The 20,677-nt window shown below is 35.9% G+C and overlaps 1 protein-coding gene across 1 annotated transcript; it reads right to left on the bottom strand.

Annotated features, from left to right (window-relative positions):
- Positions 1-892: 892 nt before the first annotated feature.
- On the bottom strand, positions 893-20,440 carry gnb5b (guanine nucleotide binding protein (G protein), beta 5b). Its single transcript, XM_079874263.1, has 13 exons — positions 20,048-20,440; positions 16,699-16,848; positions 14,647-14,758; positions 13,115-13,251; positions 12,898-12,939; positions 11,220-11,296; positions 10,862-10,994; positions 8,660-8,803; positions 8,163-8,254; positions 4,114-4,162; positions 3,588-3,684; positions 1,860-2,026; positions 893-1,528 (listed from the first exon to the last, which is right to left on the bottom strand). The coding sequence occupies exons 2-13, from the start codon at positions 16,822-16,824 to the stop codon at positions 1,517-1,519; spliced, it is 1,188 nt and encodes a 395-aa protein (XP_079730389.1). The 5' UTR covers positions 16,825-16,848; positions 20,048-20,440; the 3' UTR covers positions 893-1,516.
- Positions 20,441-20,677: the final 237 nt, after the last annotated feature.

The raw sequence follows: 20,677 nt of genomic DNA, 5'->3' as shown, positions 1-20,677 counted from the left end.
TCCTTAAGTGTAAGTTTTCGAACAAAAAGCCCCTTTTTCTCAGTATTCCTTAAATAATTTTAAAATTACTTTTCTACTATTCAATCTAGTAATAATGGAAAAGCTATTAAGACTGTTCATTTGTGTTCTGTCTTCAAAATCTTTGATTGATACAAAGGTCTTGTCTTTTTGTGATTTATTATATAGTTTTCAGGACTGGAAAAAGAAACAATTCTGTATTTATTTTATCATTGTATTTACTCAAGATTATTTTATAAGGAGTTAGAAATTTGTGTTAAAAGAAAACTGAGAGGTGTGATAGATAGTTTGATAGCATTTGTTGTTGTTGTTGTTTTCAAAATGACATTTTGGAATGTAAAAATCAATACATTATGCAACTATTTATTTTAAATATAATATACATAAAAAGAAGTGGGCTTCTTGAAAACCAAATTTCTTACATTTTATAAATGATTTAAAATGATATATAAACCTCTAGGAACCAGCTAAAAAACAAAAAGCACTGAAAACATGTAATGTTGTATAAGCACTGACAATTACGTAAAGGATTTATCCTCTTTTTCTGGCAGCATTAATATTAATGTGACTGTTTAACACCTCTCGTTTTTGTGGCATTGAATGATAATAATACAAAAGTGGATCAATTGAATCAAAAATACTCAAATAATAATAATAATAATTAGATTTATAAATAAATGTAATAATCAGATGTACATTTTTTACTAGATTTTCTAATTGTTTTGATGTATTTTTTGATGTATACATGTGTATATATATATATATATATATATATATATATATATATATATATATATATATATATATATATATATATATATATATAAACGGTTGTTCACACATTTTGACATTTTAACCACCTCTACCACACAGTATAAACACAAAGACAGGAAATTACCTTTAATTCTCCTAAATAAAGAGACAATCAACAGTAAACAGAGTGTATATTAATGTACAATACTGATGTGGACAGACAAAGAAATCAGCTAATTGTGATCAGCTGCTGATTTGATCAACTACATAACACTCGAGATGAAAAACACTTAGGCTACATTAAACACTTGTCTACATTTTTGACATTCTAGTGCAAGCAAAACTCATTCATGATAATATATATTATGAATAAATTTCAAATTTCTAGATATATACCTGTTTGATAAGCCAGATGCACAAGCAATGAAATCAACTCTGTTCAAATCATTACCATAAAATATATACCTACAAAAGTATGGCTGCTTATATTAAAACACTTAGGTTTTTAATATTAAAAAAATATTTTACAAACTAATACTTGAACAGCAATCCTTTTCAAATTGTGTATTGTATATATTATTATTGTATATATTTTGAGAAGCCAAGAAAGAGAGACATTTAATTGCGCTAAGATAATAGAAAAGTCAGGACATCTAGATAAGAATCCCTACAGTCCCACTGTGTGCTGTGATATTGAGAAGCAGAAGTACAAATATATCTTCTCATACTGGTTCAGGACAACTCCTCAAGCCCAGATCTGCAACAAAGAAATGAGATGAAATTAGGAGATAAACGAGTTCTTTATTTATTCAAAATACAAACCAAGATGTGAATTCACAAAAGAGGAACAAAGAAGTTTCTTATCTTTACTTCTTATTAAGGATAGAAAGAGTACAGACCACAAGAAACCTATAACCTTTGTTGCGTAATTCCCCTGTTCCTCTCAGGGGACAGACCCCACAGAATGATGTGAAACACCTATAACCACTGCCAGTCCCTTTACTATAATCTAAAGGCAGTCCCTGATGCCAGGAAAGGGCAAAACCAAAAAAGTCACTTTCCCTAAATGACCTGAAGCGGACACTCACCCGCAAAGTGTTATCCCATGATCCTGAGCAGAACGCGGTGCCATCTGGGGACACTCTGACAGTGCTGACCCGGTTTTCATGGCCAAAGAGAATTGCCACTCTGGTACCTTTCAGGACATCCCAGACGTTAATGGTATAGTCATTGTGTCCTGCAAACAGCAATCGCCCTGTGGAAAAGAGTGAAATATGGATAAGATTATTGTTTGGTACAGTATTATGAAGTCAAGTCTAGTCACATTTGTGTATATAGTGCTTTATACAATACAGACTGATTCATAGCAGCTTCACAGTAATAATCAGGAAACAAAATTAATACATTTCAGCTGTCTTTCATGTATTTAGTATAATGTTGTTCAGTATAAATGGATGTTTTACTTGTCTGAGATCACAGATAGTTTTAATCTTCTTTCAATCCCTCTTGTTTGTTATTCGAAAGCTACAACACAGGGGAATTTTATCAGTAAATCAGTGAAATGTTTCTAATTGTGCTTGTCACTGTCCATCCCCTTCCATTGGATGACAAAGAGATTTGGCTAAACTTCTCCTTTTGGGTTCCACAGAAGAAAGAAATACAGGTTTGGAACAACATGAAAGTGAGTAAATGATGACACAATAGTCAATAGTCTAAACTTATCCAGTATAGACCTATAGTACATTATCAATAATACTAATCTTTAGCAATGTAACTGCCACAGGTCTGTATTCACTAGTGATGCACAAGCTGTCATGGTAAGTGTGGGCGTCACAGCTGTGACATTTGCCTGTTGTGTCATCTGATTCCTTTAACCCTGGGTTTAATTACAGCAGATATCTGTCAGTATTAACCATGTGGCCTGTGCACCGAAATAAGAAACGGAACTTCTGTCATCATTTACTCACCCTCATTCTTTCATGAATCATAAAAGGAGAATTGTGGCTCTCTGAAAATAAATGCCATTTCTAGCTTTAAAAAAGCACAACAAGTACCATAAATGTATCAGTTAAGTATAGGCCCTATATAAGTATTATGGTGACATATTATAGCTTTCAAATCTCATTCTCAGAAATTCAATTATGTTGCACAAAACATGTCACGTCGTGTTTGGCATCAATGGCGAAACACTCAACAATGTCTGATTGACATCAAACCTGGCGTGACATTTTAAACGGATAGTTTACTTCCTTTATGATTTTCTTCTGTGGAACACAAATATTTTGAGGAACTGTTTTTGCCTACTGTATACAATGGAAGTCAATGGGGTCCAAAACAATATGGTATCCCACTGACTTGTATGGGGGATAAAAGCATTATTTTTCATCTTCCATCTCATCTGTATTCAAAGAAAGGCATACAGGTTTGGATTGCTATAATGATGACAAAACTTTCATTTTTGTGTGAACTATCCCTTTAACGCATCATATTTAAAAGTACACATCCACAAATGAGATTGGAGAGTTGTAAAGATTGAGATGTAAAGATTTTCATTGAATAATTATCTAGTTTTGGTCTGTCACCACACAAAGCAAAGATATGGCTTTAAAGGGCATGGAAGAGCACATTTATGATACTTCTGTGGTTTATTTTTTATGGTGAAGTACACATTTTCTTTCACTGTATGGAAAAGAGCACATGGGACATTCTACTGAATGTCTCCTTTTATGTTCAATGGAGAGAAAAAATAAAATGATTACATTTATTGATATATATTTTCATCACTCTGCTTGAAGGGTCAAAGTCTACTGTCTTACCACTGAGGGAAAAGTCCACACTAGAGGCTCCAAAAATGATACTTTCTTTGGAATAAATGGCCACCTCACGGTCAGCTCGCAGGTCAAACAGACGACACTGAAATAACAAGAAAGGTCACGGTGAGATGGAGCTCAGTATGGACTCACAGAGTTTGACACATCGCATTTCATTGATCATTGGGTGATTTGAAGACTAAGACACATTGCATGGACCTTGACCAGGAATAAACATTAACAACATTAGATAAACTAAATACACACAACACATACACTTAAATTCTAATATACTCTCACACATAATCAGCCAACTGAGCTAACTAAACCTAATTTCATCAACTCAACATTATTAAAACATCATTAACTCAAGAGGGTGTAAGTGTTTTTGAAGGGGAGTATTAATCAGGGCAACTGGTTTTACATTATTGATTGTGACTCTATTGGCAATCCTTTGTCATCTTCGAGAAGCCTATTGACTGTTTTGAAATAACATGGGGTAACTAGTGTGTTGTAATGTGGAAAAACTTACCGTAGCATCATCAGATCCAGATGCAAAAGCATCTCCGCTGGGGTAATACCTGCATTCAGATATAAGGTTAAAATTTCCAGACACTTCGAACATATAGACATACTGGTTACGTTCACAGAGCAAATTCAAATTCCAACTCTCTGTTAAGATCTGATTTGTTTGTGTGGTCACATGACATTTTACCATTTTATCATCAAAGTATATACTGTCCATACATGGCCAAAATTTCGAACAAAAAGCCCCTTTTTCTCAGTATTCCTTAAATAATTTTAAAACGACTTTTCTACTATTCAATCCAGTAATAATGGAAAAGCTATTAAGACTGTTCATTTGTGTACTGTCTTCAAAATCTTTGATTGAAAGGAAGGACATTCCTTTCCAATAAACAGGTTTGATTATTTCAACTTCGAACATTCTAAAAGGTACATAAAATCAGGCATATAGGCATATCCTCTCCCAATACAAGCATTTTAATTACAATTGTAACATATTGTGTTCCAGTATGACATTGGTCAGCTGACATTTCCTCAACAAGGGAGCTCAAATTTAAAAATTCAGTAAGACTTTACAATAAGGTCCCATTTATTTATTAGAAACGTTAACAACTGTTCATTTTTAGTTCATGTTAGCTCAAGTCCATTAAGTAATAACAGATACAACTTTGGATTTTAATAATGTAAATGTTGAAATTAACATTCGCTAAGATTAATAAATGCTTTTGAAGTATTATTCATTGTCAGTTTATGTTAATGTGGTGGATTTAAAAAGTCTACACACCCTTGTTAAAACAGCTGTTTTTTTTGTGATGTCAATAAATTGCCTGAAGACAGGTGTGTACTATTTCACATGAGCTTGATTATTATTTATTTCTGAACACAGCCACTGTAACGGTCACCAGCTGGAGTGCCCTTGAGAGCCACCAGAGGGCACTCCACATCAGACTATTATCATTCCCTCACAAACTACATTTCCCATAACTCACTGCATTATATGTCTCATTACCTTGTCAGTCTCAGCTTATTTAAACCATGTACATGTATTCATTCCCTGCAAAGTCTTGTATGTTGTTGTGCTGCATTTCTGAGCATTTCTCTGGTTCCATGTATTTAGTTTTTTGGACTCTCTGCCTGCCTTTGGATTACCCGTTTGCCTTGTTCCCAACCTTGTGTGTTTTGTTTGTTTGGACTGCCTACCTTGTGTTTTGACCTGTTGCCTATGCATTGGATTACGTGTCTGGATTGCCCCATTATTAAAAGCTGCATTTGGATCTCAACCTTGTCTCAGAGCAGTTCGTAACAGCCACATACCCAATTACAAAAGCACTACTCAGAGCGGGATTTGAACCTGTGTTTCCAGCATGGGAGGTGAAATGTGTCACTTTGCTTTTCAGTGGCATTGAATTGGTTGTCATTTTTACATTAAACGTGCAAAAGTGCACTAAAAAATGCTTTACTGAATCTGATGTGGAAGAGCTGGCCTGCACATAACCCAGACCTGAACACCGATGGTATAAACTGAAATGGCAACTGAGACAAAACTCATCCTCCAACATCAGTGCCTGACCTCACTAATACTCTTGAGTAGGAGCAAATCCCTTACAGGCATGATGCAACATCTAGTGGAAATCCTTCCCAGATGAGTGGAAGCTGTTATAGCAGCAGAAGGAGGACCAACTGGTGCCAACGGTTTTAAAATAAGATGAACAACACTCATATGGATGTATTGTTTGGATGTCAACAACACAGAATCTATATTTCAATTGCATTTTGTTTGCTGCATACTTGCATTTTTCCAGCGGACTTTTCACTCACATTTGTAGAACTTACTTTGTTTTACTTGTAGTGATTTAAATAAATACAATTATATTATATTGTTTATTAAATTGATGTAATTACATACATTGTACACTCACCTAAAGGATTATTAGGAACACCATACTAATACTGTGTTTGACCCCCTTTCGCCTTCAGAACTGCCTAAATTCTACGTGGCATTGATTCAACAAAGTGCTGAAAGCATTCTTTAGAAATGTTGGCCCATATTGATAGGATAGCATCTTGCAGTTGATGGAGATTTGTGGGATGCACATCCAGGGCACGAAGCTCCCGTTCCACCACATCCCAAAGATGCTCTATTGGGTTGAGATCTGGTGACTGTGGGGGCCATTTTAGTACAGTGAACTCATTGTCATGTTCAAGAAACCAATTTGAAATGATTCGAGCTTTGCGACATGGTGCATTATCCTGCTGGAAGTAGCCATCAGAGGATGGGTACATGGTGGTCATAAAGGGATGGACATGGTCAGAAACAATGCTCAGGTAGGCCGTGGCATTTAAACGATGCCCAATTGGCACTAAGGGGCCTAAAGTGTGCCAAGAAAACATCCCCCACACCATTACACCACCACCACCAGCCTGCACAGTGGTAACAAGGCATGATGGATTCATGTTCTCATTCTGTTTACGCCAAATTCTGACTCTACCATCTGAATGTCTCAACAGAAATCGAGACTCATCAGACCAGGCAACATTTTTCCAGTCTTCAACTGTCCAACTTTTGTGAGCTCATGCAAATTGTAGCCTCTTTTTCCTATTTGTAGTGGAGATGAGTGGTACCCGGTGGGGTCTTCTGCTGTTGTAGCCCATCCGCCTCAAGGTTGTGTGTGTTGTGGCTTCACAAATGCTTTGCTGCATACCTCGGTTGTAACGAGTGGTTATTTCAGTCAAAGTTGCTCTTCTATCAGCTTGAATCAGTCGGCCCATTCTCCTCTGACCTCTAGCATCAACAAGGCATTTTCGCCCACAGGACTGCCGCATACTGGATGTTTTTCCCTTTTCACACCATTCTTTGTAAACCCTAGAAATGGTTGTGCGTGAAAATCCCAGTAACTGAGCAGATTGTGAAATACTCAGACCGGCCCGTCTGGCACCAACAACCATGCCACGCTCAAAATTGCTTAAATCACCTTTCTTTCCCATTCTGACATTCAGTTTGGAGTTCAGAAGATTGTCTTGACCAGGACCACACCCCTAAATGCATTGAAGCAACTGCCATGTGATTGGTTGATTAGATAATTGCATTAATGAGAAATTGAACAGGTGTTCCTAATAATTCTTTAGGTGAGTGTATTTTAAAATGTAATTTGTTCCTGTCATGGTAAAGCTGAATTTTCAGCATCATTACTCCAGTCTTCAGTGTCACATGATCCTTCAGAAATCATTCTAATATGCTGATTTGGTGCTCAGTTATTATAAATTATTATTGGAGCTCAATTATTGATGGCTCTCATTATTATCAATTTTGAAAACAATTTTTGCAGCTTAATATATATTTTTGGAAACCATGATACATTTTTATTTTTACATTTTCTTTAATGAATATAACGTTCAGCATTTATTTGAAATGGAAATCTTTTGTGACATTATAAATGTCTTTACTGTCAATTTCTGTCAACTTAATGTTTTGTTTTTTTGTTGAATAAAAGTAATTTATTTATTTTTTTGGAAAAAAATAAAACAAACAAGCCTTTGAATGGTAGTGTGTATCACATTTTCTGCACAATTTTAAGCAGCACAACTTTTTTCAACATTGATAATAATAAGAAGAAATGTTTTCTGAGCAACAAGTCAGCATTTTAGAATGATTTCTGAAGGATCAAGTGACACTAAGACTGGAGTAGTGATGATGAAAATTCAGCTTTTGCAACCTTGCTAAGCATAAGAGACTTCTTAAAAACTTTTGACCGGTACAGTATACAGTATATGAATGTCCCTAACTATATAACAACTCAACATCGTGCCAATGGCTGCTTTGTTGCCCTTAAGCTTCTTCATGCTAAGTGAGCAATTACAATGAATGTCATTAGATTGACAAAAATCATGTGGACTCCAACCTGACTGTATACAGTATAAGTCAGATTGTGAACATTTTGACATTTTTGATGTTCACTATGTCATGCAGTGAGGGAAAAGAATTGAATTTGGGCAACAATCAACTGTATTGTGAACGTAACTTCATTATCAGCAAATGCCAGGCTGTGGCTCACTCACTTCACACTGTTGATGTCAGACTCATGGGTCTCAAAGGACTGAACATTCTGTCCCGAGCGCATGTCCCACACATTCGCCTTCTTATCACAGCCCTGAAACACACACACACACACACACACACACACACACACACACACACACACACACACACACACACACACACACACACACACACACACACACACAGCACTTTAGAGACCTGCGGAGAATCTCAGGAGAATGATGTCCTAAAAATAGTTGCACATAACCCGAAACTGACATTGTGACTGAACAACATCCTAACAGGTCAAATCAATCAACATGAGTAATGACTTTAGGAAATTATTTTTTTTAATCCAGTGCTTTCTTTCACCTTTATAAAATGAAATGAGTATTTTGCTGATTCAGCTGTAATGATAGTAATCTCACATGTGTTACAGTGAACACGAGAGTGAGGTTGGGATGTGTGCGTGTCAAATTGGTGAGTATATGTGGAAATGATGTTTTGAGGATCTGACCCCTGATACAAAGGTGTTTCCCGTCTCAGAGGGGGCGAGGTCCAATGTGAGAACATCAGCCGAGTGACCATGGAAACTCTGCAGCAGCTGCCCACTCTCAACATCCCATAATGCACATGTCCCATCACCACTTGATGTCAGAATCTGAAACACACACACACATAAACATTCCAAAAGGGGGGTTTTGCAACAATGCCATAAATGAACCATTTTTGAAACCTTTTTCACAATAAAGAAACGTTTGTGCAATAGAAAGGTTCCAATAGGATGCCAATAAAGAACCTTTGTTTTTAAGATAGTAACCAAGTACAAATCACATTAAATTCGTCCAGACATTTTACATTGACCTAGAAGACTGATAAAAATTCACAGAGAGAAATATAACCCCTGTATCACCCTCTAGTGGAGGAGGTATTGATCATTAGCTCACTATGGAAGTAAAGTAATGCCAAATGTATTTTAAACAAAAATAAATTGCACTAATTGAAAAAAATTATGCATTGCATTACACGTGCTTGTATTTTAATGCATTGTATTTTTAGGGCTTACATTTTTATGGGCTGAAATTCAACATGGTTGAACATTTAAGCTGTGAATACTTCAATTCAAAACATTTCACACACATTTTCATTATTAAAAATTCAATAATCCATATTCACCTTTCAGATTTCACTTCCAAAATGTTAATTCTGTTTAAAAATACAACCTATAATATTCGACAGGCAACTTTCGGGCCATTTTATTTCGCTTTACAAATTTGCTTCCACAAATTCAGTGGTTCAAATTCGATAAAAAATTCAACATTTCACATGATCTGGGAACAGCAGGAATGTCAATAGATTGCCGATTCATAATCTCTATCTGCTGTTAGAGTCAGCAAATAACAGTCTGTTATTTACAGAAATGGAGCAAGCAGTATGTACTTGTGAATTATCAGGGCCAGTAGCTATATATGGAAAAGCTGATAAAGACACAAAAGCTGAGTTTACATTATATCAAACAAGTCGTCACGTTTGTTTGTACATGCAAGCAGCCCTCTCTGCCGTGAACGAGATTATAATGTTATTCCCCGATGCTGACGTACAGATCAAACATTAAATCTGTACCACAGAATTTTCACTTTCCATGCTCTATTAATAGATGTGTTGAATCCCCTGCCTTGACGTAACAAAATCTTTCACTTCACCTTTTTCAATCTTTATTGTCACTGACAGGAACATAATCAAGAAAGAGGAACAATCTGTGATGTGATGGAGCAGAGAGAGAAAACCCCGACCCTTTTCTCAAAACACACTAATGATACACACAAACCCAGTCAGGAAACTGTAGAGATTATTTTTTTTTTAATTATTATTGACTGTTACACTCACAGAACAGGCCAATACACAGGATTCATTCTGAAAAGGTACACAAATTTGCATTCATTAAAAAAAAAGCATAAATCCCTTCAGGGGAACTGCTGTGATATTTGCTCACGAGTAATGTGTGTGTGTTCTATAAATATCAGCCGAATCATTACAGATTCATCACTGCCACAGACACACTGAATTAATAAACTATGAATTAATACAATTTGACCATCTCCACACACAGCGCACTGCAGTGTCTACACTCAGCTGTACTGATCCCAGCAGATAAAATAATGTCAATGCAACATCACACAGTGTCTGATGCCAATGCAGAAATGATGCCAGTCTGTTTAGCACTAAAATTAATGCATTAAGAATGAACACAGCACTCACTATAAATAGAAACTATTTATGTTGTATATTTCCTACATAGATGATGGTAAGTTCTGACCAGGTTTGGGTCCAAATACCATTATTGAGTTGTCTAGTACATATATACAGTACATGATATACTGATATTATGTACATATGATGTACTGATATATACTATATACTGATATATTTGTATATTTTCTGGAGAAAAGAATCTTAAAAATAAACAAGTAGCTGAAATAAAATAAGTTTAAAATTTTGTATTTTTGGTTAACGTTCACACACACTGTATAGTTGTAATAGTAATCAGGATATTTGTTAAACTAGTTTTAAAAATAGTGAGGTACACTTCAAATTTCCTCACAGGTTGGTGTTCGACCTGTTTTCCTATATTTGCGAGGGTTTTTCTAAATCTAAGCCTTCTCAAGCATAACCAAACCTGCACACGCACACACACACACACACACACACACACACACACCTGCATATCAGAGTTGGTGAAGCTGCAGGAAGACAGATAATTGGTGTGCATGGCCACAGATTTCTTCTTAGATGACAAGTTCTCGTTTTTATCCAAAGAGAGTGGATAGACGGAGCATTTATTATCCAAACCACTGAATGGAAGACAAAGAGTGTTATAATAAGTTATATTTTGACTAGATATGTAAATGTCATTACAATCTCAGAGCTGCACTTTAGTTGCTTCTAATTATTACCTGAAGAGAGGACTCTGTTTAGGACTCTCATATAATACAGTATACAACAATAATACAATCAATTCTCAGTTAAGATCAGAGTTGACCAATCATTATTACACTGATGAAACTCTCATGACTTACCCACAAGCCACAGCACAGCCAGAGGGGGCATAAGCACAGGCCATGACCCAGGTGCAGGGCATAGTGACCGCATGCTCCTGCACAGTACACAACACATCACAAAAAAATCATTACAAATCTGACCAAGACAAAAAATTGAGAATGCATTAATCTGCCACTTGAATATAGTGAACTCATTGTCATGTTAAAGAAACCAGTTTGAGATGATCTGAGCTTTGTGACATGGCGTGTTATCCTGCTAGCCATCAGATGTCCACTGTGGTCATAAAGGGATGGACATGGTCAGCAACAATATTCAGGTAGGCTGTGGCGTTTCAACAAAACTCAATTGGTACTAGGGACCCAAAGTGTGCCAAGAAAATATCCCCAACATCATTACACCACCAGCACAGCCTGAACAGTTGATACAAGGCACGATGGATCCATACTTTCATGTTGTTATTGCCAAATTCTGACCCTACCATCTGAATGTCGCAGCAGAAATCGAGACTCATCAGACCAGGCAACGTTTTTCCAATCTCATTTTGTCTAATTTTGGTGAGCCAATGCAAAATGTTGCCTGTTTCTTGTTTTCAGCGGACAGGAGTGGCACTCGGTTGGAAGTGTTGTGCGTTCAGAGATGCTCTTCTGCAGACTTCGGTTTTAATGAGTGATTATTTGAGCTGCCGTTGCCTTTCTATCAGCTCCAACCAGTCTGGCCGTTCTCCTTTGACCTCTGGCATCAACAAAGCATTTTCACCCACATAACTGCCATTTTCTGGATATGTTCTCTTTGTCTGACAGTTCTCTGTAAACACTAAAGATGGTTGTGCTTTAAAATCCCAGTAGAACTGCAGTTTCTGAAATACTCAGACCAGCCCGTCTGGCACCAACAACCATGCCATGTTCAAAGTCACTTAAATCCCATTTCTTCCCCATTTGGATGCTCAGTTTGATCTTCAGCAAATCATCTTAACTACTGTATGTGTGTGTCTCAATCATCTCCCTAGCTCCCAAGGTTGTGAGTCAGTATGTCACATGAAATACACTGGTAACGACAGGAAGGACCCTGACTCACTACACATTGGGACACTGACGGTGACATGACAATGTCCTATTTATGAACAATAGCATAACTAATATTTTTCTGACATTTATTTTTTATGTTATTTAAAGTATATTATAATAAATACTTTGATTAGTACATATACCTGCAACATTTAAATTGTAAATTAATTATAAGTATTAGCTAGATTATGTTCAGTACCTGATTTCTATGCTGAAATATAACGGGTGCCCCTTTACAAAGTTTTGCTAAGGGCCCCCAGAAGTGTAGGACCGGCACTGCACTCACCACACTAATACACACAAACATGCTATGAAAATGCAGGTTATCAACACACACACACACACACACACACACACACACACACACACACACACACACACACACACACACACACACACACACACACACGTCTGATTATTTAAATTGTCTTGTACACAGAAGAACACATTCTGCATGGCTGATGTGTTAATGTGTGTGTTTATGTTGCTGTCGGATTAGTTTGTCACTAATACTCTGGGTTTCCATTAGAGTGCATTACAACTGTAAAACATGCAGATTATTATTTTAAATCGCTGTAGCACTGCAAAACATCCGTCTAGAAAACCGTTTGACACAGATAGAAAGATTTACCTTATTGGTTGTATATGCATCCCACACAATGACTTTTCCATCCTATAGGAGAGATTCAACATTTCAGTAAAAACTTGTACATTATTAATATAATAAAGATTGTGTATAACTGATCTATTTCAGCTTCTAACTCTTTGGCCAACAGATGACATTTACTAAAAAAAAAAGTCTATCTTTTACAGCAGTGGTTAGAAACAGTGATGATACGTCCTGTTACCTGAGAGGAGCTGACGATTCTTCTCTTGTCCCGGCACCAGTCCATGCACAGCACTTTATTTCCATGTCCTTTTAAAGTTCTCCGGGTTTTCATGACAAACTGACCCAGAGCTTCCATCTTCTCCGCCACCTGATGCACTGCAGTCAGAAAGACAAATCTGCATGAACCACACGACCACCTGAAGAGCTTGAAACTGAAAACTAATCTCAGCATCAGGAAGATGAAACATGATTGATGATGAGCTCTATTATATTTGGACAGATATATGACTGTACCAAACTGCCATTTTTTAAATGTATTTAACAATACAATTACATTTACAACAGTAATTATTGTAAGTAAACAATATAATCCTCCATTGCAACTGTAATATTTTACTATTACAGCATACACTGCAGCATGATTAAATTACATTTTTACTACTCGGTGATGTGCATCTTAGTTCCTGCTTTTTAACTGCTGTGAAAGAAACTGCATGAATTAGCCCCCAGAACATAACATCATACTGTAATTTTACAAATACAGGCTACTGTAAACATTTACTGTACATTTTTTTTTAAAGTGTGACATTTTTACTGACACATTTTATAATAACACAAATCACAAATACATATAACCAAACTTCATTGCGATGTTGGATCCTACAAAAGTGAAATACCCGTAATCCTTTGTGCTTTAAAAAAATGCTTGGCCAAACATGGGGATCATTTAATATTGAGTGTTCCTGTAGTTCAATTGGCAAAGCATGATGCTAACAATGCTCAAGGGGGGTCTCAGGGGGGACTGAATCCAGGAAGTGAATTTCAAGGGGGGACAGAGAGAGTTCCAGTTCAAAATGTAGAGGATCACAGCAGTCACCCCCTTCCAACAAAGCATTAAATCAAAGGGCTAATATCAGGTTAGAAAATGTACTTTATTTCAAATTAGACAATATTAGGTGTAACAATCATAAGTGCACCTCAGGAAACATTATTTAAAAAAAATGCAGAATGCAGTCCATGGTCCCTTTAATATGGCATATTAGTTTATTTCATAAAATATGTATTAGTAACTACCCCATGTGCTTTGGATCTGTATCATTTTCATTAAACAGGTTCTTTAACCTTCCACGAATTAAGAACTTCATGACTTAGCTGTACATTTTGTCAAAAACTTCTATTTTTTAAACAATACTAAATTATTTTAAATGTTTAATATAGTCTATTTATATACAGGCCTAAATGTAGTTAAAATCTAAAGGTTAAACTTTATCAAAATAAACAAAATCTTGACCTGGGCCTCATGATATTAAAAGCGTCCACCTGATGTCGTGTATGTTACGTGAACATATTTAGATCGCTATAGAAGACATCGAAGAAATGTATACATTTAGGTCGTGTTTGGCAGATATTGGTATATTTCAATATCGAGCTGCCTACAGATACGGCATGTTTTGGCATCTCGCGCATTACCTGTCCTGTGTTGTCCATGAATGCAGTCTAGCTAGGCAGCTCGCTAGGTTTTGACACACAACCACTGAGTGTTTTACTCACGCTCGACGTCGTGTAGTTTGGCTCTCTCCTCTTCTAGTTTGGCTTTCAAAGACTCAGACTCCGCTTTCAGTGAATGGATGGTTTCGCCCTTCGTAAGTCCCTGACAGGCCATCTTTAATAAAACACAGATGGATGACGGATGTGTCAGAAAATATGCTCTTTATCATGAGCCGAGACTGATACTGCACAGTCTTCACAGCTGATGATGCTCTGACGTTAGCGCAAACGTCACGTGACACATCACCACCATCAGCATCACATTTATTTCTGGTGCTCACTGACTGAAGCCCAAAATCACATTTATATCTGATTTATATCGTTTCACTCAGTCTGGGAAAAAAAGTTTGTTTCTAAATCACGTAGTCTTCCATCAAAGTAATTTCAAATTTAAATCGTCAGTTGTCATTTTTATGTAACTTCATGCTGGTATTTGTAGCCTATTTGATTTGGTTTTTGGTGACTTTTGTAATACAACACAAATACATGTTGGTATTGGTGGTCTAAATAACAGTGCTGTTCTCTCAGAGCCTGTGTGTTTTCAGAGAGCTCTAGATAAAGCACTTTACACACGTGTTATGTGTAAGTGATGACATGAGAATGTGTTTTGGAGTATCCTTCACCTCTGTAAAACAAATACTCTGAGCCACTAAATCAACAGGACAAAAGTATCACAGCGAAAATCACAATGTAACAGTTAAACAGTTAAAAATTAATCTTAGATCAAACAAATATGCTAAAGCAATAAATACAATTTTGCTTCGAGATTTACCTTCAACTGTACCAAAACAATGTTGCCATAAAATTCTCTAAAAATGCTGGGTTGTTTTAATGCACAAAGCCAAACGTTGGGTTAAAAAATGTAATTTAAATTTTAACCCAACGGCTGGGTTCGTCCATATTTGACCCAAACTAGGGTTTAAACAACCCAGCATTTTACTAACTACTCTTCACAAATCCCTCATAAAAATAAATAAATAAATAAACTCCATAAAAATAAATATAAAATAAATCCACAGATCAGTATTATCAACTGACAAAAAAACTGTCCAAATTGATAAATCTCACAAATGTTAATGTTCCGATAAAAGGTAAAGATTAATAAGAGCATAAACATTCAATAAACGTGTTGAGACATCTAAAAGAAAATGACATATTTCTCCTGAAGTAATGCATCTTGATACAGTTTTACTTTATTAACACAATCAATGATTTTTAAGTCAATACAAAAAGCATTGCAGTTGTGTTGGATTTATGGATTTTTTAAAAATAATTTAGGTCTGACTGTGGGAAAAATGGGTGTTTTCACTATTAGTCCGTTTCAAGGGGCTGAGCGCGGTTCATGTGATTTTTGGCCCATATGTGAACACTTCAAATGATCTCAGACCCCTTAAAAGCGAACCGAACTGAACCGAGACCATCTCGGGAGGAGGTCTGAGTACGGTTCACATTCAGCTAATGGTACGAATGCAACAGTATAAACACAAAGAAGTCTGAGACCACATGTACTTTAGGTGGACCAAAAAAGTGTCTGAGTCCTATTTCAGGGACAGGGACAGTGTGAATGTGAAGAGAACTGGGTCCTTTTTCACTTTCACCTCTTGATCCACTTAAAGGAGACTGAGTTTGGTTCTTTTAAAGAGGACTCGAGTGTGAAAACACCCTCAGTCCCATATTATCCACCTCATTTTAATTTATATTATTGTTGCTGGTGTCACGTTTAGTAACTGTTGTGATGTCAAGATGTGTTTGGTCATATAGGCTACTTATAATTGTTGCTGTGTTCCATAAAGTGTTGAGGACTGTGTGTGGCATAAAGTGATATTTAATGAGTGTTTTTTTTTTTTTTTTACCTCATAAGCATGTAATGTCAGTCTGAATCTTTTCAGTTTTATTTTTTAACAATGATGGTTGATTATAAGTCATGCAACAGAATAAATAAGTTTACAGTGTGGATACAGCATGCAGAAATCATGTTCTGAGAGACTGAAGTTTTATAATAAGCATTATGTTGTTGAACTGATCCTGGAGCAGCTGAAGTGTGTTATAACATACCAGCTCCACACACAGCGAGCAGTAGTTGATGGGCTCATTCTTCAGATAAATATTCATCAGAGGTTTGTTCTGAGTGCAGTTATCACACGGGCCAAACGTGATGGCCAAAAATGTCTGGTCACACATCTTTGCGTCTGGTTGAGGCTGGACCTGTACACATGAAGAAGGAAAAAAAAACTAAAAAACATGTATTCACAATAACCAAAAGCCAGACACACACTGACAGACCACACTTTTCTGAGTCCATGTTTGAGGTCGTCAGTATATTAGTCTACTCCTGAAAGCTGCTAAAATAAACTTATACAGGTTACATCAGGGGCTAAAGGAAAATCTTATTTTACTCCCATTAAAGTATATTTTTACTGAACATTGATGAAACAACACATTTTGTGAAGAGAAATTATAAAAGTAGATTGTTTTATTTAAAAATCATGTAGGCTACATCACAAAAAGGCCCCCAGTATACAAATACTAAATTAGCTAAATAAATACAATTAGCAAAGGTAATATGTTTTGTGTAATATCTAAATGAATACTTGTTCAAAACAATAACTTCGGAAAATCTTGATAAATAAAATAATTTTCATTTACTTTGGTTCAACAAATTCATTTAAATATGTTATTTTTTTTCAAATACTGAACATTTAAATGAAAAAAAAAAAAAAAAAAGATTCTGAAAGCTTTTTACACTGCTTGAAGGAGATCCCATTATTTAATGTCCTTATAGTAACAATACATAGGATGTCATGTCAATCACGTCAATTCTCGCAAATATTTTGCGTTCCCCTGATAAACTTTGCGTTCACTCACAAAAGTTTTGCGAGAAAATGCAAAAGCAGCGACTTATTATTTTCCCTCCCATCTCATATTTTTTCCACCACCATGTCCCCTTAGGGGCTCCGTACTATGTAGGCTATGTATACACATTTAAAATGTACAGCTTTTCTCTTCTGGGAAAACTCTTCTGCACTCGGGTGCAGATTTGTATACAATAAAAAGCTATCTATATTGATAATGTTTCACCCTCTTAGAAGAAAATGTGCTTTAAAGGCCTGGGTATAATTCATTCTCCGCATTCCACTCTGTCTCACGCACAGTCATGTCCGCTTTCAAAGTACACTCAGAGTGGATGAACAAGTTGGACATATCGAGGGCTTGGAACCAGAGGGGCGTAAGTGGCATTTTGGGCGAAAATGAGTTCTATATATCAAATTAAAGGTCTTGATGAGCTCTATCTAGTTGTGCCAAAAAGACACATCAGAAATCAACCTGTATTGAATAAAGCAACGAAACAACAAAGACCTAACACAAAAGTTTGAGCATTGTTTGGAGCCAGAGGGGCGTATGTCCACTTACGCCCTTCTGGCTCTAAAAAATACATGTATGGCCTACACATTGTTTGGAGCCAGAAGGGCGCAAGTGGCATTTGACCAACTTTACAGGAGAGCCAAAACAAAATTTTGACCACACTTCAATCAACTGCATTTATTAACCTTCATCCACAACATTGCAACCACATACATACTTATATGAGTAAGTTCTTAAGTGAACATATTATGGCATATTAACACGATGAACATATTCTAAAACCTTGCAAAATTTTGAAAATATGGCAAAAACATCAAATACGCCTTTTTGGCACCAAACATTTCCAATTCTTCTAAAGAAAAATAGGGCGTATCTGCTGATCAATGCAGAAATGATTGGTCAAAACATTGGTTAAAAACACTCTAACTTCATAACTTTTCATTTTATTTAAAATACTGTATACATAGTCATTTAATTTCATCATTTCAAATTGTTTAACATTTAATTTCCAACCGTTTAATTAAAATTTTTATTCAACTAAAGTGAACTAAAAAGTGAAATGTGTAATAAACAAGAGAAATTAAACTGTTTGAAATTAAATGTTAAACTGTTTTAAATGAAATGCATTAATGTGAACTCATGAATAAAAATTGAAATTAAACTGTTTGAAATTAAATGTTAAACTGTTTGACATGAATGTGAACTCATAAATGAGAATTGAAATTAAACGGTTAGAAATGAAATGTTAAACAGTTTGAAATGATGAAATTAAATGACTATGTATACAGTATTTTAAATAAAATGAAAAGTTATGAAGTTAGAGTGTTTTTAACCAATGTTTTGACCAATCATTTCTGCATTGATCAGCAGATACGCCCTATTTTTCTTTAGAAGCATTGGAAATGTTTGGTGCCAAAAAGGCGTATTTGATGTTTTTGCCATATTTTCAAGACTTTGCAAGGTTTTAGAATATGTTCATCGTGTTAATATGCCATAATATGATCACTTAAGAACTTACTCATATAAGTATGTATGTGGTTGCAATGTTGTGGATGAAGGTTAATAAATACAGTTGATTGAAGTGTGGTCAAAATTTTGTTTTGGCTCTCCTGTAAAGTTTGTCAAATGCCACTTACGCCCCTCTGGTTCCAAGCCCTCGATATGTGCAATACAATTGTTTTTTATACTCTACCAGACATTAGAGGGCAGCACTGAGTCATGTCATGTACAGGACATTTGCTCAGAAGGATAAAAGAAGAAGAGTAGCGGATCCGCCAGTGAATGTACCAAGAACCAAAACAAAAATGATAGAGACGAATATGCTGCTTTGTGTACTGTTTTTATCGCTCTTTCCGCACTGTTCTTTGACTACTGCACAGTACATCACAACTGTGCATATAGCCACCTAGTGGACTCTTCTGTATCAACAATCACCTTGCGCATGCGCCTGCCATTCTATAGTGCACGGTCAGCATAAAGATAAATATTCTATTTTGAACCCAATTTAACCTGCCTCCTACTAGCAATAGCAAATAATAGTTGTAACACTATAAAAAATAGTAAAAAAAAGACATGCACACTCTTCGATATGACCTGACCAAACTTCCTGTTTCAATAGGTAGCCTAATGCATCAACACTGAGAAGAAAACTGTGCTTGTCAAGCCATTTCATGGGGTCTTTAAATGTTTATTTCTGTCATGGTTTGTGCAATGGAAATAAGACAAAATCAGCAGTTAAAATGAGCGTAAAACGTTTAGTAGGCTATCTTGGTTTCAGTGTTCCATCCAAGTGTTGTAAAATGTTGATCCCATGCAAAGATAAGTCAATAATTACATAGATAGAAACAGAACAGAAATTTAAATTTGACCAGATACTATTCGACAGTCAAAGTCACTAACACAACCTATTTACCAAAACAGAGCCATAAACTGTGATGTTATTAAAAGGGTATGCTTTTGTTGCATAGACACCATCTGATCACTCATAGCATTCTCAAAATTCACTTTATATGTTAAAAAGAATAAATTTATTTAAACTTACCTTTCAAAAGATTTTTGTGGCAGGTGTGTGCTTGCAGTCTTAAGAGGGAGGAGAAAGGGACTGAGCCTGAGAGAGGCAAGCGATAAGCTCCTTACAGTAGCTTTAGGGTTTTAACCCTGGAGAAGTTTTACCAGCAGAAATAGTAGCCAGTCAGAGACAGACACAAATAGTACTGCTTAAGCTCGCTGAAGCTGATAATTCATCAGTAAAACAGCAGTAAAAAAAAAGTGTGATCTTCAAATAGCCATTTAGAACTTAAATGGATAGTTCATCCAAAAATAAAAATCATGTTGTTCCAAACCCGTAAGACTTTCATTCATCTTCGGAACACAAATGAGGATCTTTTTGATGAAATCTGAGAGCTTTCTGTCCTTCCACTGACAGCTACGCAACTACCACTTTGACGCTTCAAAAAGTTCATAAAGGATAGTAAAACGCAGGGCTGCCAACTTTTGAGTTTAGCTTGGAGTGAGGTTTTTTTTGGGGGGGGGGGGGGGGGGGTGTATGTAATTGTGATTGTCAAAACATTTGGTAACTAAATAGAATTTTATGAAGTTTAGTGACAACATTTTACAATGTTTACATTGTACAATGACTGGTAGGATACAGTTTTTATTATTGCTTGACAAA

This window comes from Squalius cephalus (genome assembly GCF_949319135.1).
Source record: "Squalius cephalus genome assembly, chromosome: 6".
NCBI lineage: Eukaryota > Metazoa > Chordata > Actinopteri > Cypriniformes > Leuciscidae > Squalius > Squalius cephalus.
The sequence above is the reverse complement of the archived record's forward strand: the minus strand, read 5'-3'. Positions and strand labels throughout refer to the sequence as shown.

Excerpts from the sequence above, each read along its gene's own strand:
- gnb5b (XM_079874263.1), bottom strand. The coding sequence starts at position 16,824 with ATGTGTGACCAGACATTTTTGGCCATCACGTTTGGCCCGTGTGATAAC. Across the intron at positions 13,252-14,646 it reads CAAACTACACGACGTCGAGC|TGCATCAGGTGGCGGAGAAG; the intron begins GTGAGTAAAACA and ends TTCTGACTGCAG. Across the intron at positions 11,297-12,897 it reads ATGCATATACAACCAATAAG|GAGCATGCGGTCACTATGCC; the intron begins GTAAATCTTTCT and ends TGTACTGTGCAG.